The 25358-nt window shown below is 36.8% G+C and overlaps 1 protein-coding gene across 6 annotated transcripts in view; it reads left to right on the forward strand.

Moving 5' to 3' along the window:
* PDE1A (phosphodiesterase 1A) overlaps positions 1-25358 on the forward strand; it is a 203194-nt gene that overhangs the window by 48513 nt on the left and 129323 nt on the right. For 2 of the 6 annotated variants that reach the window (XM_032693801.1, XM_032693799.1), the window contains exon 1: positions 6966-7297. In XM_032693801.1, the coding sequence (XP_032549692.1) occupies positions 7194-7297 (104 nt within the window). In that variant the 5' untranslated portion in view covers positions 6966-7193. The other 4 variants (XM_032693795.1, XM_032693794.1, XM_032693793.1 and 1 more) reach the window with 4 other exon arrangements.

Consider the following 25358-nt stretch of genomic DNA (forward strand, 5'->3'; position numbering starts at 1 on the left):
ATGTCTCAAAGACAGTGTCTTTGCCCTTCTCTCCTGAAAGCTCAGATTTGCAGCTCAAGTGTGGAAGGAATCCTATGTGGGGTGTGATGATTTGATTCCACTTGTTTGGATTCAGCAACTAGTTGAAAGCTTCTGTACAGTAAAAATAGCTATGGTCAGGGTAGATTCCCAAGTTTACCTCTTTAGTTTGAGATGAAGAGGCTTTTTTTCTCCGCTGGCATCTGTTCTGTTATAGTCTTTTATAAATATCAAGAAACATTTTCTTGTTGCTGTGGTCCTTGTGTAAGCAACGTTTATCAAAAAGGAATGATTTTCTTGTTTTCTTTGTGGAGTTGCTCAAAATGAATGCTTGAAATAACCTCTTATGGACAATAATTAGCTGAAACAACTTTGTTCTATGTTGTCTTTGTCTATACATCTTGCTACCATGGACTAGTTATTTTCTTTACAGAAAGTTCAGTGGAATAAACTGGCAAATGCTTTGCTAAATCTAGTTTTCCTATTTCCTATTGTTTCATATTCCTTGTTCTCTCTTTCTTTCTCTAGTTATATTCAAACACCAATAAATTGGGAGTTACAATTTCTCGCAGTTAACCACAGCTTTTGTGTTCAAATGACTTTTTACCACTACCTCTTCTGTGCATGATTATCAAAAGTATAATACCTCCTAAAAGAGGGATTGAATACATCCAAAATGTGATAAAATAGGCAGTGGGCTCTGATAAAAGGAACACAACTAGCCTGGAAGATTTGTATTTATTCTACAACTGTTTATTCTTCACTATGGGGGCAGTCTTGCCCTTTTTGACATTGTAAAGTAGCCAATCTTGTGTTGTTATGAAGTACACCATTATCCTTGTGATTTTCTGTGGCAATTTCAATCCATCTTATTTCAACGCTGCTGCCAGTTTTAGAATGGTTTCCTCTCTTAGCAAAAAGTAGCATGTTAGTTTCGTAGCCAAATTGTTTCCTAAGGAGTTCCTAAAAGTTAGTGTTTGTTTCATGAATGTTCCTCCTCAACTTCAACTGATGCTTTTCAAAACCAGTTTGCCAATTCATTCTAGATAAAGAACTTAAAAGTCACCAAACCTTAAAAATCTGCTATCCCTGTTTTCTTAGGTTGTGCTGATTGCCCCGTGACCCTGTATGAGCCACGTGCAATTGCTGTTTTCAGAAAATTGAATCCAATTTTCAGTTGTTCTATATAGTCCCATTTTTTTCCTGAAGTACTACAATTAAAAACTGAAAAGTTACAAAAGAGTCACTTTTAAGGGGAAGTCAGACTGAAGAAAATCTCAGAACTATTCTGTACTTCCCATTCTTTTCTTCATTCTACATTTTCTTTGTTCCCTGTGCATGAAACAGTTACTGTTTAGCTTAAATTACCAGTGAATTTCTGCTGATCAATATAAACACACCTGGAGAAAGATGTAGCATGCAACTGCCAACTGAGCATCTACCTTACAAAGCATGTCCAGATGTTGCTTTAATCACCCAGCCTTGAACTACCCTCTTGCTTCATTTCATTCACTGACATGCAACACACTTTCTACTGAACATTTGATTTCTTTGTGATTGTCTGTTTTCAGTGCTTTTCTAACTTTGATTTTAAGGCCTCTTTCCAGGTCCAGCTGCTCAAAAACTACTCTCTTTATCTTCTTCTGTTTTTCTACTTATGCAGTAGCAAGTCTTCCTCTGCAGTTCTTTTTGTTTGGATTATTCATAGCACAGTTCTCATGCATTACACATCTCTACATTTGCTCATTTTTTTTCTGTCTCTCTATCTCCTAGATTTTTTCAGATTGTTTGGTTCACTGAATTAAGTGAATGATTCTGTGATCCTAAATTGAGTGAAAGATCACATTCAAAGTAAACTTGAAAATAGATGTGTCTAAGAAGACGCCTGGACATCTAAATTCTGTGGACTGCAGTGAGGTCCTAGACAACATGAGTGCAGATTTGAGACATCTGCTTTAATGAACCTGACTTGGCACAGAATTGGTCTGTGAACATTCACACACAGTCATGACAGATTTTTGGTGTTGGTGACCTCTAGTAAGAGGCAGTATTTGAACAATCAAATGTGACAAGGTGTTAATATATCAGAAGTAGGTGTGCAAATATATATCTATTTGTGGCCTGAGGTTTATCAGCTAATTTGTATGCAAGCTTTCATGAATATTTGTTTTCACTTTTAGTTGCCTGAAAGCTTTGATGAATCTGACACCATGTTCATTACCAGTATGATATACCATGCACATAGCAAAAATAGAAGATATTTTTTTCTCCCTGCTATACTTTAAATTGGTACTTGCAGGACACATAAATGAATATAAATTCCTTAGTGATTATATGAACAAGCCTCAAATGCAATAAATCAGATGTAGCAAAAACTACAAAAGTAGTTTACTAAAGTAAAAAAAAAAAAAAGAGAAAATGTTCCTGTTGGGTCTCCTTATTTAGGTCATCTAAGCACTGTTAATATATCAATCAACTCTTTTACCTACTTAATTGAGTCAATGCCAATGCACTGTGTAGACCATATGCATAGCTCTTTAAAGTTGCTATTCCTCAATTATGTAACTGTACTAATTTTATTAATATATTCTGTGGAGAATCTGAAAATCCAAGATTACTGTAACATCAATATTTTGCCATCACCAGATTGCTGAAGATCTATATATTTAAATAAAGTCCATGAACTTTAGTAAGACCAAGTATTTTTTCTTCCTCTGCTGCACTTCTTTTTGATTGATAATTCAGACATTTAGGCATTGCAAGCAAGCTAAAAACTCTGCTTCTGCAAAAGGGGATTGCATGTCACTTCACAAATATGAATATAATAGACAATGAGGAGGGCAGAAGGAAGCATGAGGACACTGTCCAGCAAACCATTCCTTTTCTGCAACAGCAGAATTTGAGTGATGGGATCTCTGTCCTATCTTAGGTTCCAAAGTACGATGTAACTACCACTCAAGTGCACTGGCAGGCAGTTCTTCAGTGATTTAACTCTGTTATTTACAATGCTGTTGAACTCTGTCTTACCCAGCAAATAATTAAATGTATACTAGTGGTTGGTGGATCAGGGCCAGGACATACAGCATAAAAACCTAATACTTTCTGTCACTATTTACAATACATTTATCTTTTATTAGGGTTTGTTTTGCTTTGGTTTTTTACTTATGTTTTCAAATTTTTTAATTGGTTCATGGCTCTCCTGCAGTTTCACTGCAGGGAGGTTTGTGTTGTCAGGTTTGGAAGGATGAGTATTAGTTTGACAAGTCACCCTGCAGGTCTCTTGGTACTTCCTTATTTTCCATGTGTCGTGAGTTAGATGTTTTGAAGATTAATTTTAAATAAAGCAGCATATTTAATTTCCCTTCAGGAGCAGAGAATTTATTTTAAAAAAAGCCCTAATTCTCCTCATCAAAACCTGCACGATCCCTTTCCTTTTTCTATAGCTAATTAACTGATCTAGCTGCAGGATTTTCCCAATTTCAAGGTAAGTTTTTTTCATTGCAACTGTGTGATTTACCATAACTGTAAAGGTCTCTCAATATTAAAAAAACAACTTGCTTTCTTTACTGGTGTGTGTATTGTAAAATTATTCTTTTGCATTACTATTACTACTGAAGGGAATTATTTTTAGATGAAAGAAGAGAAGCATAGTGTAAATTTTCCTATCTGAGAATTAAGTGGCACTGGGATAGTTTTATGATTGCCATAATTAAGGGTGAATTTAATGATTTCCATTTTAATGTATCTCCATGTTGACTAACAGAGGCTTTCCTTTAGTGTTGACTTTAGTATGGGAATTTTAAGATGAAATCTAAAAAAGTAGAATAAGCTGTGGGCAAAGGGCAAAAAAGATTATTTTTTAGGTTTTTTTAGGAGGAAAGTGGACTGTAACAATAACTTGCCAGGACTGTAGCACAAACAATGGGTTAGGTAAGGCAAGAATAGAAAACTGGAACAAGAACAGGAAGGGCAAAGATGAAAGCTATTAAGGAGAATTTCTCATTTCAGGTGCTCTCTCTCTGATTGTCTTGGCTTCCTAAAGTAGCTGCTCATTGTTTGATATTCTGGATCTTCTTTAAACCTGTTTGTACTGCAGGGGCACGGATCTGTATTTCTGAGCAAGTCAGGTTGTCTGTAATTCCTCCTCTGATTCCCTCATTGCTATGTACAGACTGTATGTATGGTTGTTCTATATTCCAGTGGCACAGTTTTGTGCTTTCTGCCCTGGATCACCACTTGCAGCCAGAGGTGTGTAGGCATTGCTTTGGGTCTGTCATTCCCAGCCGCTGTGCCTGCCTTCTGCTGAGCCGGAGGAAGGGAGTAGGCTCAGCTGCTTCATTCTCCGAGTGTTATTCACAGAAGCTAAGGGGAAGAAAGGTCTCTCCTTTCCTAGTGTCTCCATAAGGATATTTTGTTCATGTTTTCAAGATAACAGCATACCTAAAAGTCGTTGTTTTATTTGTTTGAGGTGGTTTGTTTCTCTCTCCTTAGGGACATACAGGACAATTTCTCTGGCAACTTTCTTGACTTTCAAATGCCTTATCTGTCTGTTTTTAAGTGTTTCCCGCTCTTTCTTTCATTTTCAGAGATACATTTTCATCCTTCAGTGTCATCTCTGATGGCTTACTTTGTTCATTCTCAGGATAAACCTTTGGGATGGAGGCAGCTTTCTTTGTCCTTTGCTTAAGCCATGCCAGGTGCTTTTGCTTGTAGGAATTTTTTTTATTGCAGTGGCGTGGTCCTTCAGGGAGTTGTTACAATTTTTTTTAGTGAAGTTCTGGTGACGTTAGCAGGTGTGTCTCCACTTACAGTGATGTTGTTTGGGCAGTTTGCACTTTCCTTCCTTCCTGAAGGATATTGCCTTCTCATACTTTTATCTGGAAAATCAAAGCAATATATTTTCAACACTGATTTCCTTGTGAGGGAGAGGGAATAGGTTGCAGACACCACATTTTTTTTTTTCATTGTAGAATTGGACAACAAGAGCTGAAAATACTTCATGAGAAAAAAAGAGGCCCTTAAAATTTCCCTCTGTCCCTGGAGGTTTATGTGGTTTCTATAAATACTTAATTTCTTTGCGTTGCTTCAGATATTTGACACTTAAAAGTCAGGGAAGAGCCCAGATTCGTGTGAGATGTTCTCATTAATTATTCCATGGAAGGATATTTATACTTTTTCTTACAACCTTTGTTTGCATTCCACGCATAACAGGAGTGGAAAGTTCGGAAGCTTTTAAGTGGTTCAAAGATACTACTGCTGCCTTTGACCGAATAACTGCCTTACAGTTTTTGAAAAAGCATGTGTTTGTGTTTCTTCATTGTTGTCTTATGATGCTGTTTAAAAATTGTGATTTCGCTCTTCCAGTGACTGTTTTTTGGATATTGTTAATGAATTTTATGACTCTTGTGTGTCAGAGTCAGGAATAATGCAGTGAAAGTCCATGAATTAATAGCAGTTTAAAATTATGTATGTGTTAAACCCATAGAAGTGGTGGGCACGTTTATCTATCCACCTGAAATCATCATGCAAAAGATGCATCCCAAACTGGTTTGTAAATTTCATAGGGTGTATTTTATCTCTATAATGTACATAAAAGGTGTCCCAGAGAAAGAAAATTGATTAGGAAATTCTGGAGGGCTAGGATTATTTCAAAGCAGTGAGATTCTTTTTTATTTTTTCTGTAAGAACCTCAGTACTTAGTAGTATTATCCATTTCTGCCAATTGCATCAGATGGGAACCTCTCATCATCTCACATTGTTGTAAAATTTAACACAGATAAAGCAGTTTAGTTCAAGCCATATTGAGATATCCATCCCTTACCCTTAGGCTCATTCCAATCACCATCTGAGGATGCTCATCCTCACTTTTCCATCGTGGACCCAAAGCTCCTTTTCCCAACTGGCAGTGGCACCAGTAGCTGACAAAGCTCAGACATATTTACTCCCACTTGGCACACTCCTCTTTGCCTGGCTTCTTGCACAGCTCTTAGTCTGATTGAAACAAACATGATCACTGAGATAAGTCTGGATATATTTGATTATTTGGCTGCTGCTTCAGAAATGAAGATTGTTACTGACTCACCGAACAAGACAGGTGCTATTTACTGAGTGGAGAAGCTGCTCTGCAAACCCAAGTCTGTGACTGAGCAAGCAGCAAGGAAATCCTCTCCTTTGCCCTCACCAAACCCGGACTTTGGCTGTACAGCTAGCTTCTTAGGTTTGCATTTGAAAGGCAGAGCAGACAATCTGCTGCACAACTGATGTACTGATTAGCCCTCAACCCTTTTGCTGCTTGCATGCACTGAATTGTTTTTCTACTGGCAGACACACAGAGTTCAGCATCAGATTTTGACACACATGCTGCTGTCCCGACGGATTCACAGAGCGGGCTGTGTTGCAGCTGCTGCATTTTCCACCAGTTAAATTGACAGTTACCTACTGTGTGGAGTTGCTAGGAGAAGGTGAACAGTCATCATTACAGCATATTCCTTCAATAACCTGTAGCGCTCTCTGATTTCTCTTCTGCAGGGATTTATATATGTCTTTGCTGCAGACTTAGCATTTGTACAGTCATATTTTTTTTGAGAGGCTGCTAGATATTTATTGACTAAGAAACAATTCAGGATCAACTAAAGAGAGGAAAGCTCTGGCATTCGAACATATACTCTTTTTGTAGGGTGATGTGGCTGATACTGGCTTCTACCATCTGCTTTCCTATTGCAGCCTGTTTCTCCAACCTGCAGAGCAGAAACCAGCCTTTCTTTCCTTCTGGATTGTTAAAGCCATTCACATTTATCCTTCATGGCAATGAATCATAGTCCGTTTTAAGGAATCTTTTGTGCTGCTGTGTGTATTCCTACAGCGGGAAAAGTGCATGAGAAAGGAGCTTGAGCAGCCAGTAGTATAGTAGCTGGCTCACCCGTATGGATTAGACTCGTGAGGTCAGAGGAGCTGTGTGTACTTGCTCTGTGCTTGGGGGGGAAGAGTGGATTTGTCTGTCAGTGAATAGCAATTCAGGCAGGATCGTCCCTCAGCTGTTGTAATTCTGATGTGTTTTGATATGACAGCAGCTACTGTCTAACATGCGTGGATCTTCTGAAATTTGTAGTGGACTAAAGACTGCTTTTACTTGCTGCTGAGCCTGACTGTAACTGTATCGCTGTAGGACAATAACGATGGGGGCTCGAGCGACTGAAACAACTCGGGAACTGGAAAGCGCCTCTGCAAAGTATCAAATAGGAGGACATGCAGAGAAAATGTGGCAACGGCTCAAAGGAATGTGAGTAGCTTTTCTCCTTGGCTTTTGTTCTGTTCCTTGGGAAAGATAGTTTCCTTCTGTTTGTTAAAATGACCAATTAGCAAATGGGAGAGTTGTTTTTAAGCGGTGAAGAGTATTTGCTCTCATAATACAGTACATCGTTCTCATTTACAATGGTACTTAGAATTAATGTCAGACTGTATAAGGTTCAGCCACCTCATTTAAAAGATGTATAACTAATGAGAGTTATTATCCAAATTAAAATGCAGGTAAGTCCTTTCAGGTTAACACTTCCATAGCTCTGATATGATTTTGTAAATGTTATCCTCAGAATCAGCATTTCTGGAGCTGATTCTTCATTTCTGTCAGTATGTATGGGTAAGTAAATTACTGCAATTCTATAGGAAGTATTGGTACCTTGCCTTTTGAGAGTGCCAGTAAAGAAGTCCATATTAAAAGGTGCTTAGCTATTAGGAGGTTGCTGTGTCTCTGGTTTTTTGTCAATTATTTTGGTGTTCACTAATGCTAGACACTGATTGAAGGACTATTTGAAGGGACCACTTATGCACCTGCTGTGTCTAATCCACTCCTCTCAAATGCAGTTTTCACTGTAGACTTTTGAATCAGTAAATAAATATCTGCAGGCTGTTGGAGAGAAACTCTGTCAAACTAGTGTATCCTAAATCCCTCAAACTTTGACACCTTCTTTTAGCTATTTGCCTGATTTTTGCTCTGAAAGCTGATGTTAGGATGTTACAAATAAATACATGTTACATTTGTTCCTTTGGAAGCAAGGAAATGGCACTCCCATTTTTGCTGGAAAGATTTGAAATACTGGGTTTCTAAAGGTATTCCACAGATGCTATATAGTGCCTCTGCTGCTGAAGGTAAACAGGTTATTTACAGTGCCGAGGATTATGATGCATTGGCTATGGCACTGCTCGTTTCCCCTGTGCATTGGGTAGAAATTCAAAGTGGCTGTGGGGAAGGGGGTTTCCACCATCTCCTTTCTTCCAAGAGGAATTGGTTTGCTTCATTGGAAAGTCACTTTTCAGTTATGGCCAGGACTTTATCATGTCTTCTCTGTGATATGCTTTTGAATATTTTCTCACACTTTAGGAACAATTTTTCCACTAGAAACCCCAAAATGCACAAAGCAGAGCAAATATTTTGATCATTTGCTGATGCCACACATTTTGCCTCTGAGTTTCCCCTGCTGGAGACCTCCATCAGTTTGTGCAGATTTCCATTTGTGTAGGGTCTAAGCTACTGCATTTTTTGGTTCTATAAGTTCTCTGTTATCACTGGACTCTTGAGTTGAAACATTTCCTTTCAGCTGCCTCTGGGATGGTAGCTTTAAACTAATGTAATAACTAAACTACACTAATGTAAATAACTAAACATTAATGATACTCAGTACAAGAGCTTCAGAAAACAAGGTTCATGCGATAGGAGTAGTTAGAACAATATATGCAGCCCTACAGCCAAGGTCTGTCTTCTGTATGGTAAGTAAAAATCCAACTCGATTTTCTTTACATTGCAATTGCAGCAATGCTGCAATCAAAGACATTATCTGGCAGAGAAGATAGTAATTTGAATTTCATAACTTGATCCCTAGCATTGGTACTGATTTTATTGATACCTGAGTGGGTAAAACACAAGCACACTGAAACAAGACTTAGTTGTGAAAATGAGTCGTGTATGTTTCTGTCTTGACTGTAGCTTCTGGTCTTTGTATTAAATATTTTTGGTATGCAGACTGACAGCTTCTAATGTTTTGTACTTCATGGAAAGAGAAAAAAACAAATAATGAGGGACTGCTATAATAATTTACATAATACTGTGGCTTTTATAATTCTTTGTTGTGCAGAGGAATAAAAACAAAAGCCATTCAAACCACTGCAGGAATTCCAGCTGCCTGACTGAAGGGGAGTGTTGCACACCTTCCACTTCAGAAGACACCTTGTCACAGCCCAGCCAAGGGAGACTCCTTCTCAGGCCATTTAATGCCACTGATTACACCTTTTCTCCCTTTCCTTACCTTCTTCCCTTTCTTTTCCACCATATCCAACATAATAGACCCCAACTGCTGCAGAAAGGAGAGTCTAAACTTTTAGAGACTAAAAGGGATGTGCTTGTGGACCCAGTTTGTTGATCCTGCAATGCTGCAGTGACAAACTGCACACATACACATTTTTTGTAGAGACAAAAGGGGCATTAGTCATTGATTTGAGGAAATTTGGCTTGATGTCAAGGAAAGTAGAGAAATGTCTTCCTCCTCAATGCTGAATTATCAGAAGAGAGAATTCTTTTAAAGGCATCAAATAGAATCCAGATTAGCAGCCTCTTGGGTCAAAAGGTACCAGAACACCCAGTCATTTTTTCACTAGGTCTGTGGATACTGGTGTAAGAGCTACAGAACAGTTTCCAGAACCAGATATGACAGAGGTCTTTCCGTTCTTTTTCCAAGTTTCTTGTTTCAATTTTATTTTATACAGTATTCGATGTTTGTGTTTACTTATTGCCCTTTTGTCTATGCTCTATTTGCCTGAACTGTGATAGTTTAGTAAAGGTTAACTGAAGAGATTATCATTATCAAAAATTAACATATTATGATATAAAGATTTATAAGTTTGTGAGTACTGAACAAATGAAAAGAGAAGAGGTAGAATTACAGGTGGATAACTATGATAAAAATAGCAGGACAGATTTTCACTTACTGCTAGCTACATCAGGAACAAATGGATATATATATATATTTCAAGTAATTCTTGTAATTTGGCCTATTTTTACTTTTTTAATGTGAAAACTTTTCTTTAAAGGAAAATCATAAACTCTTAAAAGTCATCCAAATGACAAATATGTCTAAGAGGACTTTAAGCAAAACTAAAGTTGATTTCAGAAATGCTCTGAACAGAAATTTGAGGAAATTATATAATGAGATATCTGTTGATTGATATGTGTTTCGTTAGTGCTATAATTACAGTAAGAATAGTTTAATTATAAATTGTGAACAGCTTTTTTTGATTCTAAAACCAAAGTCTGTTTCTGCACCTGAGTAGTCAGGTAAACAATTTATAATTGAAATTTTGTAGCTTATAAATATGTATCTAATTAAATGTATAATATGAAAAAATTTAGAATTTTCAATAAGACTAGATATTTTAGCTACTTAGTATTAGCAATTTAGAGAACTCTTTAACCAGTCACATTAGAATACTGATATTTTTTTGCTTATTAGAAAGGTATTATCATGTACAGGATATATAGAATTAATTTTCAGGTTCATACTAATGTTTTTCTGCAATTTCTGGCATGTTCCAGTGCTGTTGATGGATTAGAGTAAATGCTAATCCTCCAATTTACTGTGGGTAGGTGAATTGCTGGGCTCATAGAAAGCTCTACTAGGAATGATTGCAAATTTAAGAAGTGGTGCACAAACCATAATTTGCCTGTGATATCAGTAAGAACAGTAACAGCATGTCTTTACAGGTCTCATGGTCTGCAAATAATACAATAAAATATTGAAATTCCCTATTAGAGCTTTAAATGAACTTGTACATACACCCCTGACACATGTGTCCAATTGAGTTAAGTATTGTATCTTAGTGCAATGCGAAAGAGATTAAAGATAACATTTTATGAATCTGACTGCTAAACTGCAATTAAATGACATCTCAAACTTCTATATGCTGTATTTTTGTTTAGCTTAGACTTCTGACTCTACTTTTGCTACATCCAACACTTTTAAAATTTCCTGAGATATGCTTACTGTGACTATTTACCTTATAAGTGTTCTGCTCAGATCTCTGCCTAGAAAGAGATTGTATATAGTTGACTGCACAAATAATTACTTTCCTCTTATTTTGAACTCCTGCCAGCTCCTTGTGCAGGGGCCCTTGTTTGCCCTGCAGATTGGTGAATTATTATAAACATTTCTTTCAAAAACTTCATTCTCCAATTTAGCTGTTGCATGTTGAAGCTTGCCACAGTTCCTGAGAGCTAATGGTCAAAAATTTAGAATTCATACTGCCCTCCCCCTCCCAGATTCTGCTCCACCTCCAAAACAGAGTGAAGTCAAAATACCTGAATAGAAGAGAAAAAAAGCCTTTTCTCTTGCTAATTATACAGAGTTAGAAAAATGCAAATGCCTAAATACTGAAATTACATAGTTACCAGTGGAAGTTGTAATAAAAATAGGCATTCATTTCATACTTCTGAAAGGCAAACATAACCTCAGGTTTATCAAAATTGCATCTGACAGTTTTCCTGTCAGGTGTCAAAATAATCATTTAGGAGTGAAGTCATTTAGTACAGTTCCATTTTGTTTGTCATCAGATCTGGTTTACTCTTGGTATCATCTCTGGAGGAGAGCTAGAACAAAACCACTGCAATTATTTCTGCTGCCATTTACTGGAGACTATTTCACAACTAGGACTGCAAAAAAGGTTTGAGATCTACTATGGAAGTGAGTCCTACACTGCTTCTGTATTGTTGTATCTAACCTGTAAGTTTTACTTTTGTCAACGCCCCTGCCTCCCAAGACATCCAGAGCCTTCCAAAAGGAAGGAATATTAACCAACCCATCAACCCACCAAGGACCAAATGGGCTAAGCTGCAGAGTGATGGAGTACTTTACTCATTCTCTGGTGACAGCAGGTATTTGGTAGCATTTTTGTTTTTCCTTTACTGCCTTCCCGTACAATTTCATGATGTACTTGAGGTCATCAATGCAATTTATGGAACTTTTAAAACAAGACCTCGTAAAGAGGAGCTATAGAGGCAGTCAGAACTTACTACGAAGTCAATCCTTTAATTTTGCCAGGGAGGTGGGGAAAACTGAGCAGTTGTGACTAAAAGGAGAGATAACTGCACTCTGCTGTGGTTAAGGGAAACTAAACAGAAATTGAGTACATCAGTTATAAAGTTACAGCTGACAATGAAATGACTCAGTTTTCACAGTCCATAAAGCTTTGCAATTAGGCAGTGTTGCAGATTGAAGAAGCCAGACTTCTCCCCGACCTCTCTTTTAGAAAACTACTTAGGCTTGTAAAGAACTACATTCAGTTTCTGCTAAAGGATGCTGCTGGTTACAGCACAGTCATAGACACACGTTTCCTGAACACATATATGCAAGGAATAGTGATCTTAAAGAACTATGTGACTTGCTCCTTAAAGTTTGTGGGATTCTGACTGTTTGCCAGCATATGTAATTTCATAAGTGAAGTCAAAAACTGTTAAAATGATGTTGCATTTATTCCTGTGGGTTCTGCTGGAAAAGTGATTTCTAGAGAGATTTTCTGTGAGCTGAGGGAGTTTGTTGGATGCAGGGTCCCTAAAAGATGACCTTTTCCAGCAACCATCATGGGTTAAGTTGTTCCCCATGACTCATTCGTGCCTCGTAACTCTCATTGCTGCCTCCATGCTCGCTCTTAGCTGTTTCAGGATGACTGGGTTTGATGCCATTTCTTCTATGGAAAAAAACAGCAATAAGTTTTTTTCTTCCCCTACTATAAATTTAAACTTCATCGATTCCTAGGTTGGATTCCTTCTGCGTTTTCATAACTAGTTGCATCCTTAAAATGGAGGGAGTTGTCTGAGGATGGGACTACCTGAAGTGAAAGGACAGAATCCTGGTTCAGCAGCTCTCTAACAAAACAATTGTAGTCTCATATCTGTTATGTTTTAAGTCCTTGATTCTGTGATACTGTAAATCCAACATTAGGGTACCTAGTATTGTATCAAAACATGACAGAAAATGTTGATCCAATATGAACTTTTGAGGGTTCAATTTTGTTCCAGTATTTTTGAAATGTTAACTTTGAAATAGCAAGTTTTATGAAGATCAAGTACTACCCATGTCACTCCAGCTTTATGGTGCTTCTGTAGCCAATAGAAAGCTGGCCTGAAAGAGGGCCAGTCTAAACACCTGTATGGTGTACTTTGGCTAATTCAAGACCATTGTAATCATGTATTGGCACCCCAGCTGAATCAGTTAAGCACTGCTAGGTAATCTGTAACTAGCAGTTATAGAATTGTAACCCAATCCCCCAGGCCTGTTGTTTGCCTTTGCTGTATAACACTCTTTGTCACCACTGGCAATACTTCGGGTGTCTGCAAATCAGAAAAATGGTGAAAAGTGCTTTATTAAAACTGTTCTTCTTCTTGATGTGAATGCCCTGAGAATGAGTACTCATGAGCTGCCATTGTGCTGTTGTGGTCTGTACCTGAAGCTGGACCGTAATGAGATTTACTATGGGTTCTTTTGAATGAGTATGAGAAGTAATTCTCATCTGAGTCAGTGTCATAAAGTGACAAAAGGTATTCCTAAGTTGCTTGTCTGTTTTATAATTTAGGCAAATACATTTGATTTTAGGCCTTCCAGAGAAACCATTATACCTTGCTGGAGAACACTAAAATGAGGTGTATGTTAAAGCTTTGCTTTTTCCAGAATTAGTAGTTCTACAAATATCCCTCTGATGTTTAAAAAAATTAAGAAAGAAAAGAGAAAAAGAAATGTGCTTTTTCTTGTCTTCCTCACTGATTTTGTGGCTGATGCATGATGGCACAAGTAAATTTTGTAATCATTATTATTTAGCATTTTTGTCTGATTTTGTTGCTATTTATTTAGTGAGTTTTTTGAATTAGAGACTGTTGAATTCCAGCAGTTCAACCTTCCAAGCATAATGTAGATATTATTTGAAGCAGTGTTATTTAACAGGGAGTGATCTAAAGGAAGATGTTTGTCTATGCAAGTGCTTGTGCTCCATTATCTATTGTTTGACACTGGCTGCAGTTTGTTTGACCCAACCATTCTCCAGACTTTTGGCGCCCCCAGGAAAACAAGTAGCGTCCATAAATATTATACAGACATTTAATTGTTGTGAATTTCTCTGATAAATAGTGTTTGGAGGCAGTTACATTTGAATCATTTACTGTTAGTGTAATTTATGCTAGAAAGACACTAAGAAACCAAGTACTGGGTAGAATTTACTTCTTTCTTTAGTTCATCTACAATACTGAACTATTCTTCTGCCTGGAAAATTTGAAATTAAATTCATTTCTTTTCTTTTTCTTCTGTGCTGTCTACAGAATTTATAGAAGAATTAATGTCTAACATTATGCTTAACTGCAGTTAAATGTTTCATATTTTTATTTACTGTTTGTTTTGAATAGTTTATTTCTTCTTTTGTCTTGTTTTTATTTTGTGATAAAATAAAACAAAAATATCAAACACCACTTAGTCTAATTCAGTAGCTTTCTTTTCCCTTTTTACTGGAGGCTTGACAAAGGTTTGATTTTCTTTTCCTCTCAATGGAAGATTTTTATTAATATCACTGTATTTCCTAACCTCAGATATATTCACTTAAGATAACTGAGGCACCTGTTTGGCAGAGATGGCAAACATACCAGGCTCAGCTGGAGCTGCAAATTGTTGTCCCTTTTGGACAGTCCCTTTTTATCATCAATGTGTTATTTTCTGATGCACAGGCAACTGCACTGCAAAAAGCGTTACATCATTGGCACTAATTTCCATTAGGGTGGGCTGGAATGCAGAATTCCTGCTCTGAAGAAAACTAAATACATTAAAAAAACCCTTGAAAAAGGTCCCCAAGATTAAATACTCAAAAAAATGAGTATTCTGAAATTTATTTTACAAATTTTGAATAAATATCTCTTTCTGAATTTTTCTGCTTGCAATACCTTAAAGTGAGGTGCCAGCCACCTCATTATTTGAGAACCAGTTGTCCTAGTCCCTGTGCTGCCAAAGATGACCTGGGAGCACAACTCTGAGCAACACAGAGGAATAGTTGCCTCTAGTCAGGAAATCTCCAAGATCAATATAATTTTATAAGCAAAGTAAGCTGTGCATGAAATCTGAAATTTTCCATTGGAGAATTTCAATTGGGAAATTACTGACCAACTCTGATTTATTTATTTTCAACTTAACAAAAAGACATTGGATTTCATAGGTAATTGAAAATTATATGTTTCTCACAGACAACTGCTAAAGTATCAGAGAAGGTTTTATGTTTCAGTAGCTACCAAGACACCTTCACCAACCATCATGTCAGTTAATTTACAAAACAGGTTTATGAGATAGTCCTATAGCAGTTATGGCAGTAAGATGGAGGTAGCCTTCTTCCTGCCATATACTGCTGTGACAAGGAAACTCTTAATATTATACCTCTCTTGAACAGACATTATAAGTCTTCAATCTAAATAATTAGAACAAAGATGAGACTTCAGATTAATTTATCTTGAGTATTTTAAATTTATGTCTCCCTCTCTCCATGTAATGAATTTCTTTTATGCTTTTAACAGTGGCCCATTATTATATTGCACTGGAAGTGCAATATAATAATGTTTTTTCCTGATGTCTCCATCACGGAGACTACTCAAACCTGTCTGTCTTGATTTATTGAGTGAAACAGTACACTTACCTCTGGAAGGAAAACTGCAATCATTAGATGATTGGAAGTATTACTTATAGTGCTGGGAGTATATGAGAAAGAAGTGAAAAGAATTTTTACTCTTAAAAATAAGTCTATCTCTACTGGATATTTTTTGTTTGATGTAAATTTTGTTCCTAACTTAAAATGTGGTAAATAGAAAATTTGGCTTATTCGGGCCTTTTGACTTTGAAGTTCCTTTCTAAACAGATTGATTTAATATTGCTTGTTTCTCTAGAAATATTAAAAAATATTTGTCAAAGACATGTCAAAATGAAGGATGGTAATAACATACACATGTAAATAGTTTAGTGATAACTGTGAGGAAACTTTGCTTCCAAGAGAGGAATGTTTAATTTTATTTTCGGTTATTATCTTGAGTAGTTCCATTAGCCATTTTCTACTTCATGTGAACCACACATCAAAAAGAGATTCCTTTTCCACTTGATCACTAGAAAATCCTACTGTTTCAGAAATGTTTAAATATGTAATGTGTAGAAGTAACTAGGCATGAAAGTCTTAAAACATTTTGGTTCAATACACTTACGAACCTATATAATTATTCATATTCCTGGTTTTGTAATTAAAAAAAGTATGGTGCATACTTAGAAGCTTTTTGATAAGAAATAAAAGATTGGTAATATATTTCTCTCCTGTGAAAGAGAAATTGCATTTCCAAGAATGCCAAATGGACAGCTCATGAACACTTATGGCCTAGGCTATATGATTCTTAATTCTGGTTTAATGTATCAAAACTTCTCCTTTTCCTTCACCACTAATGTATTGAATGTGGTTCATATACTGTATGAAACTGAACATTAGCTAGGAGAAAAATGGTTTTACCTACTTAGCAGACAGGGACAAAAAGGTTTAAATGTGAATGTAAACCAGCTGCAAGTCTGTTTTAGAGCTGGATACAAGGTAAACACAGGATATAGAGCATCCCAGAAGATTATGAGCGCTTATGAGAGTTTATAGTTCAATCTAAACTTTCTGACTTATTCCTATCATTGTTAGAGCCAACCCCCAAATTTTTGTTCAAACACTTAAAGCCTTTTAGAAGACTAAATTGTGATAGATTTAATACAACTATGTCAATGTGTGTACTCATATAATATAAAAGGAAAAATAAGCATGGTATTAGAATTCTTATAGAAAGTCTTACTTTGATTTGATCCTTTAATTGTAACAAACATGACATAAGATTTTAGTATTATCAATTCCTGGAAAAAATATTTGACTCAGGTGGACATAAGCCATATGGAGCCACCACTGTCATCTGTTTTTCTCCCTTGACTTACAGTCAGCTTTGACCAGATAAATTCTGGATACTTGAAAGAGTGAACCTTGTCTTAATATGAGGGCATGTTTAGCCTTCTAGTACTTTGCTTATCCTCTTTTCCGTAAGAGAAAGGGCTGTATCCAAAATGGTGTTGCATGTAGTGTAAAAATGTCCATGTGTTCCCATAGAAGTATGGAAGCAAAATATAGAGTAGATAATGAGTTAATGAAAGTACATAAGTTTCTATGAGTTTTACCTAAGACTTTTAGTTTGAAAGTTCAGAACATTTTCATCATCAGTTCAAGGCTAAAATCATCTTGCTGGTTTGGGAGAGAGGACACAGAAGCTGCAGAGTCCTTGAATCATGTTACTACTTAGGGAAACATGGTTATTAATAGAATTTTATTTCTAAATACTTTTCAACCTTTATATGTCAAATGTAGTCTCAAATGCATTCTTAGTTTCAATGACCAAGGGAATAGAATGAAACTTTACTATAAGACATTAGCTTCAGCAGAGGAAGATTTCAAGGGGAATGATCTTGAGGAAAAGGTAGAATTCATAGAAGTTTTAGAGATTAACTGTATTCTTTTCATTCCCAGTAATGAAAAACAGTATTGCAGCTTTACATATGGTAACTCTGAATTAAAATAGACTCAAAAAATACTGTGTAAAGCTCTATAATGGCAATGTAAAGTGATAACAGATGTGATTTCTCACACTAAAATGCATTCTTATCATTTGACAATGATTCTCATTATGATGATCCTGTTGGCATGGAACTGAAATTTTTCTACATTGTACAAGCTATATTAAATCTGTCTTTAGCTGGCACCCATGCCTTACTGAAGTTGGCAGAGTACCACATGCATGGGATCAATTCCAGCTTTCTACATGGGCACGAGTACAAAAATCTCCATATGATGCTTCACTTCTGAAAATTAGTTGATGATTTTCACAAAAGGGCTGCTGCATAATGCAGTTCTGTATCTCAGCAAGAAGTACTTCACAGCCCAGATATGGGTTCTACTTGCTCAGTCATCTGCTTTTATTCAGTCTATTAGGATCTAATAATATTGAAAGGTACTGCAGTTCCTGGCTGTACAGGGGCTTTGTGGTTCAGCCTGAAAAATCTAAGAATCTTGTAGCTTTACAAGACTGCAGTTTAGAGATGTAAGAAAACTTTAGGATCCAAGAATCAGTTTGTTCCTTCAGGTACAACATGTGTTTTTCTACAGATTTTTCTGAAAATGAACAGCGTAAAAGAGGTTTGGGTTTTTTGTATGAAGAAAATATAAGATACTTATAGTTTTTGAGGAATAATTAAGATAATACAGTTGATGTTGTACCTATAGAGCATAAACATAGAACTTCAGCCTGTGATTTCTCAATCAAGTCCATAATCTAATAAAATTAGCTTGGTTCTGGTCTCAGTTATACCAGTATAATTGGACACTATTGAATTACAACACAATAAATGAGACCTCAAAACATATTTACTTTAATGTGACAAAAGAGCACAGTATTTCATGGAAGCAGTGGAATTTGGCTAAGGTTTATTGGTCATTCCTTTTTATGAACACTGGGTTATGTCAAGTATGTTATAATTCTCAGAGTTAGTTGTTACTGAATATGATTCTTATATTCTTAACTGCTGAGTGAACAAAGCACCTGATAGGACAAGAATGATTCCCTGAGGCTTCTCTTCCCCCCTCCTTTTTTTCTTTTTCCCAAAGGAAAGAAACATGTTTACCTCCCTTTGTCTATCACTTGGCTGCCACTATAGTAGTAACACAGAAACAGATTGCATCAAATTTGCTATTTATTGCTCTGATTTTGGATTTTTGCCACTCTCACTAATGAGCTATGTTTTTGCAGATAGACAAATTAAGGATGGGCTCCTCAGCTTACATGCATTTGATTGTATCCCAGTTTGTCATTAAATTTATTTTTAACAATAAAATCAGCAGATTGTAGTTTGTATTATGATTATCTCAAACAGATCTCACCATGTTTAATGCAACTGTGAAGCTTTGACTGCAGATGAGGGAAGTTAGCACTTGAAAGAAAAAACAGTTGCACAGCATCATCTAAAATTTTATTTTTTCAGGTTTTTTGTAGTAATTTGGGGAATGGGAACAGGGAAAAGGGAGAGATAGATGGGACAGGGCAATTTTATCTAATACCACTCCCCCTCAAAACAAATAATTACATTGCATTCCTTTCTAGTGCAGCATTCAGTTAGCATGACAGGCACAAGATTGTGCGGTATTTGGTATAATAGTAGAAATATCCACCAAATTAAATGATGAAGTCTTAAATGTTGTATTTGCATTTTTATGGGTAGCCGAAGGCTTCTCAATATACACTCAGCAGTTCTAGAAGTGTCTAGCAAAAGTTAGAAGTTTTGTTTTTTCTCTGTTGAGTTGCCTCGGAGGAAAGTGTCAGAAGCACAAAAGCCTTTGTTGCTTCACTTCATGATTAAATCCAGCCTTCCCCATTGAAAGAACTCTTTTCTTTTACATTATTACTCTGTTACAAAATGTCTCTTCCCATCACAAATATTTCAGTTTCCCTATGCTTCCCTTCATAATTAACACTGAAAGCCTAAAATTGTGAGTCTAGAAGCTGCCATTTCTTCATGTGTAAAGAATTAAGCTCAGCATTTACACATGTAAAAGAGATGTTTTACTCAGTAAACTATCACTTTACCAAAAGTGGAAGCAAATGTGGGCTACCATTTTTAATTTAATTATCCACTAAGCACCAATGCCTATGTAGGTGATTGCAGCTACCCAGATTGCCTTATCTTTGTAAATGAATTATGAAAGTGAAAATGAGCAAAGGCATTGTCTGAGAAACAATGTATTACCAATTGTAGTGATGTAATTATACAATTATAACACTTCTATTCAGGCCTTTGTACTTCAATGGAAGGTAGCTTTTTTCTGTTCACTTTAACACTTTCCTAACAGATTTAGTAAGCTTAAAAAGGTCACATTTATACTGTAGAAAAAATTAACACTAGAAGTTATACCACTTATCTGTGTCAGCTGCAGTTCACAGCTTTGGATTCAGTAGCACGTGCTTGCCTCAGTAGTCAAGCTACTTTCTTCTCACTTCTCCAATCTTTTTTGGAAAGAAGAGTTACCTTTAATCCAGATTGTTTGTAGGAATCCAGATAATTTCAAGGATCTGGCTTCTTGGCACAGTTAAATGGATAATGGATGTGGCATGGAGTGGGACCGAACTGTCACAGCTGGGGTGCAAGTATTAATTCACTGCTGAAACTGGTGTATTGAGAAACAAAATCCCTAAATTGTATGAAAAAGATTTTCCCTCAGTGAAGCTGAAAAACACAGGGAAATGTTACCCCAGTGTGTTCACAGCAATGCCAGTGCTGAAGCACTGTTAAAACCTTGAGATTGCTTCCCTCCCCCAGTGCAATCGGAACAATAGAAAACACAGAATCAAAGATGCAGTGTTTTACATTTGCTTTGGCACCATGCTAACTTAATCAAGAATGAACTTGCTTAAGGATTTTTTCCATAGAAATAGGACAACAAGCCGTTCTGGTACCACTCCCAGAGCATGACTCACAAAGAGAAAGCAGCAGAGAAAGAGAGTGGTTTTTTTTCCTTTCATGAAACCATTCACTTACAAGGTTATGTACTTGTTTTTCTTTCTAAGTGTGTTATTTGATTCTTTTCCTATTAATGTTCGAAAAATTAATCTTAAAGGTAGATGACATCAATTTTTTAAAGGTAGACTGTGTCAATATTGATGAAATGGATTGTCATCCCTATCTATTTTTGCTTGAAGATGCATGCTACATTCTTTCTGTGTTTAGTCACTTTAATACAATGTGAAATCCTGACATGATTGCAAGTTCTCTTGACTCCTTACGAAATGAGTTTGTTCTAGCAAAACAGACCTAATGATACCAATAAATTTTCTCTCAACATTCATTCATTAGCATTACAAAGTATTGTGATACACAAGACTTCTCTTGATGCTTCTTACTCAAGCTAAAGCTGAAGCCAAGCTTTTCACTTAATGTTTTTTAATAGTCGCTTTCTAAAAAATATACTGAAATATATGCCCAGACTACCCTCCACTAAAAAACTGATCAGCATTTTTTGTCCTACTTGTTACAGAGTTATAAGGTTGCAAAGTCCTGAACTCACATTTAGTTGCAGTTACTTGGTAAAATTATTCCATGTTCATTGTTCCATCTTCTTGTTAGTGTTGTGGTTTTTTGTCTACTGTAGCTCATTTTCACAGTGCGGGTGAGATTGGAAGGGACCACAGTGGGTCATCTGGTGCAACCTCCCTGCTCAAGCCAGAGCACATGGCACAGGATTGCGTCCAGACAGTTCTTGAATATCTCCACCGAGGGAGACTCCACAGCCTCTCTGGGCAATCTGTTCCAGTGCTCGGTCACCCACACAGTAAAGAAGTTCTTCCTCGTACTCAAGGTGGAACTTCCTGTGCACCGGTTTCTGCCTGTTGCCTCTTGTGCTATTGCTTGACACCACTGGCTCCATCCTCTTGGCCCCCTTCCTTCAGATGCTTATATACATTGACAGGGTCTCCTCTCAGTCATCTCTTCTCAAGGCTGAACAGCCCCAACTGCATCAGTGTTTCCTCTTAAAAGAGATGTTCCTGTCCCTTAATAATCTTTGTAGCCCTCTGATGGACCTGTTCCAGGAGCTCCATGTCTCTTTTGTACTGAGAAGGCCAGAACTGTACACAGCATTCCAGCTGAGTAGGATCAACTTCCTCAACCTGCTGGCAATGGTCTTCCTCATGCACCTTGGGATACCATTGGCATTCTTGTCCGCAAGGATTCACTGCTGGCTCATGGACAGCTTGTCCACCAGGACCCCCAGTTCCTTCTCTGCAGAGCTGATTTCCAGCTGGACCCCAGCCCGTACTGGTGCATGGGGTTGTTCTTCCCCAGGTACAGGACCCTGCATTTGCCATTGCTGAATTTCCAAAGGTTCCTCTCTGCTCATCCCTCCAACCTATCAGGGTCCTGCTGAAGGGCTGCACAGCATCTGGGCCATCTATCCCACCTTTGTGTCCCCAGCAAACTTGCTGGGGAGGCATCTGCCCCCTTCATCCACCTCACTATGAATAAGTTAAACAATACTGTGCCCAGTATCGAACTGGAGGAACACCATTAGTGACAGGCCTCCAACTAGACCCTGTGTCAATGATTACAACCCTCTGGGATCTGCTGTTCAACGAGTTCTCAATCCACCTCACTGTCCACTTATCCAGTCCCCACTTCTTGAGTTTGCATAGGAGAACTATAGCTGAGGGCTGCATACTCTAGATAAGTCCTGTATCTGCAACATCAAGATTGATTTCTGTGCTAGGTTTTCATCTTAAGGGGACTTACAATTCTTTTTTTTTTTTTTCATCTCAAGTGTAGCAAAACCAAAACACTTGACGAAAAAGTTATACAGAATTCTCTTCATCTCTACTCCTGCTCATCTCTGCAGTTTTGGATTATTCAGTGTTTCCCTGATATATGCCTGCATGACAGCTCATTTTTCTGGACTAGCTTCTGAGGCCTGTGAAATCCAGAGTCAACTGATTAAAAGCTAAAATCTCTATCCCAAAAGAAATGTTAAATTTTATAGACTTCTTACCAGATTGTAAACTGTTTCAAGGTGGGGAAATTCATGCATCTTTTTCTTATGTGTTATGCAATCAGTTAATCTGGGAACTCAGTAAGAACCCCAGACAAATGACTATTGATTTGTTCAGGTGATTTATTGTAATGGGACCTGCCCAAGTCCACCCTGCATGGGAGTGTTATCTTGTTAAAGATGACGATATGCAAGGAGAGCAAGTTCTGAAACCTCCTTCCAGCCTACAAAGCAAGATTCTGGATAGTGGCCAGACTTGGAAAGTAGCTCTACAAGGTTCACAAAAATAGTGTTTTCGTCTGAGATTTCCTGATCTGCTTATAAAGACAGTCTTGCAATAGGGAGTTTTTGTAGTGGGTATATGTGGGTGTACCACAACCTTCCACCCTCTGCATACTCACATATACTTACATCTCATTATTGTCTAGCTATTAATTGTATGTGTCTGTGAACAATGATGGCTTCAAGTACTAAGCTGTCAATATGACTTTCCCAGATGAACATCTGAGTAGGCGTAAATGTCATGATAAGCATAGTGCCTTCATGTATCACAGAAAGTTATGATCTCCTTTTTGCTGATTCTTATGTAACTATACTTTTGGCTGATAGAAAAAATACTTAATATTTTTTGTAGTCAGCTGTATTGAACATATATATATATATATATATGTGAAAATTCGTCTTACTAATAGTGATATTTTTCCTTCAAAGTACTTGTCAAATCTGACCGATAGTCTTTCACATATTCTTACTTAGGTGAACTGGAATGCTTTAGAGAATTTAGGTATGCAAGGGTTGGATACACCAATATCAGTTCAAATCACCAACACCAAATAGCTCTCAAAAACTGTGGAGAAAGAAATTAATTGGATACTTTCTTCTACCTAACAAAACGTAAGGATAATCTTTAGTGGTAGCATCACTGCATGCCATTGCTAAACATGTATCTGAGGGGCTGGACTCATCTAAACTTTTGGAAAGCTATAATTAATTTAAAATACACTATTTATATTTGTTTTGGATTTTTTCTCTGAGTTTTCCAAATTGAAATAGTGTTAGATCTGTAATAAATAGTGCAAAAATAATAAAAAAACATGGCATGAAATTGATACTTTTGACAAAAATTGGAAACTAAAAAGGCATCAAAAGTAGAGCAGTGCAGTCTCCACATTTAAGATAGGTATTGTTAATACAAAATATCACAGAAAGACATTTTATAGCAAAAAAAAAAAGTACAATCATTAAGCTCCTGTAAAAGAGCGTATTATTATTATTTACAGTACAGCATGTAAAAAAATTTTAGAGTTTCCTGGGCAGTATTGTCTAGGCTTTTTAGGTTCCAGGCTGCTTGTGTGGCTCTTAGGTTGCACTGTTAGTGGTGCTTCTTCCTGGGAATCAAAGTCTGACAAATGTGATGAAATGCAGAATATCGATAAACAGAAAAGGAAACCAACCCCAGAACTTAAATGCAAGATGTTTGGGCAATTCATATGTGAATGTACAGCCTACCAGTACTCATTTTGTTTAGCATTTACTGCTATGGCAAGCAGACACTTTAAAAAGAAGTTCTTTATCGTAGTTTTGTGGCATTTTTGTGCCGGGGTCAGGAGCAGACACTTGAACTTTCTAATCTCTTGTTAGACTAGTGCATGGAAAAATCAAGCAATGCTGCCTGCTACTTTCAAACCTTTCAGAGACCTTCTTTTCAGTGGCAGTTGCAGAACATGAGTGTGAAAATTTTTAAACCAAATGTTCACCAGACATCTCTCAGTGTTCATGTGATCCTCAAGTGCTCAAAGGCTTTCAGAAAAAGCATGGAAAGTAAAGTATATCTTATATCTTATTCCTCTTTAAAAGATACTGCTGATTTTACTTGTAAATTAATGCAATAATTGTATAAAATAGAAAATGCTTCTTTACTTCAGTTTACCTATTCTAAAACAAACTTTATAAACACTGTTCCTTGGTCTACCTCAGTGAAGAGCATAGCTCTGTGCAGGACAGAAGAAACTACGCTCAGGAGTGACTGACAGTTGTTAATTAAATCCCAGATAAAATGGAGAAATGAAGGTTGAACTTTTAGGAAGTAATTAGGGTGTTTCAGTGCCTAGCCCTGAACTTTTGATGGAAACTAAGCAGAGAACTTTAATGGGACTTTTAATAAGACTTTTGATAGTCTCCCCTCAATCTGTGATGCTAATAAATTCCACCATTACAAGATTCTGCTTGAATAATGGACATAACACTAATTATTTCACTGAAGTATCCATTTATTGCAAAAAAAAAATGTGACTATCTGTCTTCTCACCCCATCTCCTCTTCTTCAGTCCATTTATATGTAACTGGGTCTCTGCAGATCTTTCATCATATCCCATAGCTTAACATTCCTTACAGTTCTTGTTCAGCATTTTTTTTTTCTCATGCTTTATTCCAAGTTTCTTCCCTGTACCAGTGTGGAAAGCTTAATATTCTGGCAGTTAAAACAAAGTCTCATTTTTCTGTGAGTCTGTTTTAACCCTTGTTCTGGAAAAAAATGCTGCAGCTTTTTGGGCATATGCCAAAATAAAAGGAAAAGGATAAGTGCCAAGTTCTTAGTTTTAAAATAAGACCAGCATAAGAGTATGAAATGATTAATCACTTCCTGGCAAGTGTAATTATCACTACAATCACCATTCCCTATCTATTTG

Source organism: Chiroxiphia lanceolata, chromosome 7 (assembly GCF_009829145.1).
Source record: "Chiroxiphia lanceolata isolate bChiLan1 chromosome 7, bChiLan1.pri, whole genome shotgun sequence".
NCBI classification, from domain to species: Eukaryota; Metazoa; Chordata; class Aves; order Passeriformes; family Pipridae; genus Chiroxiphia; species Chiroxiphia lanceolata.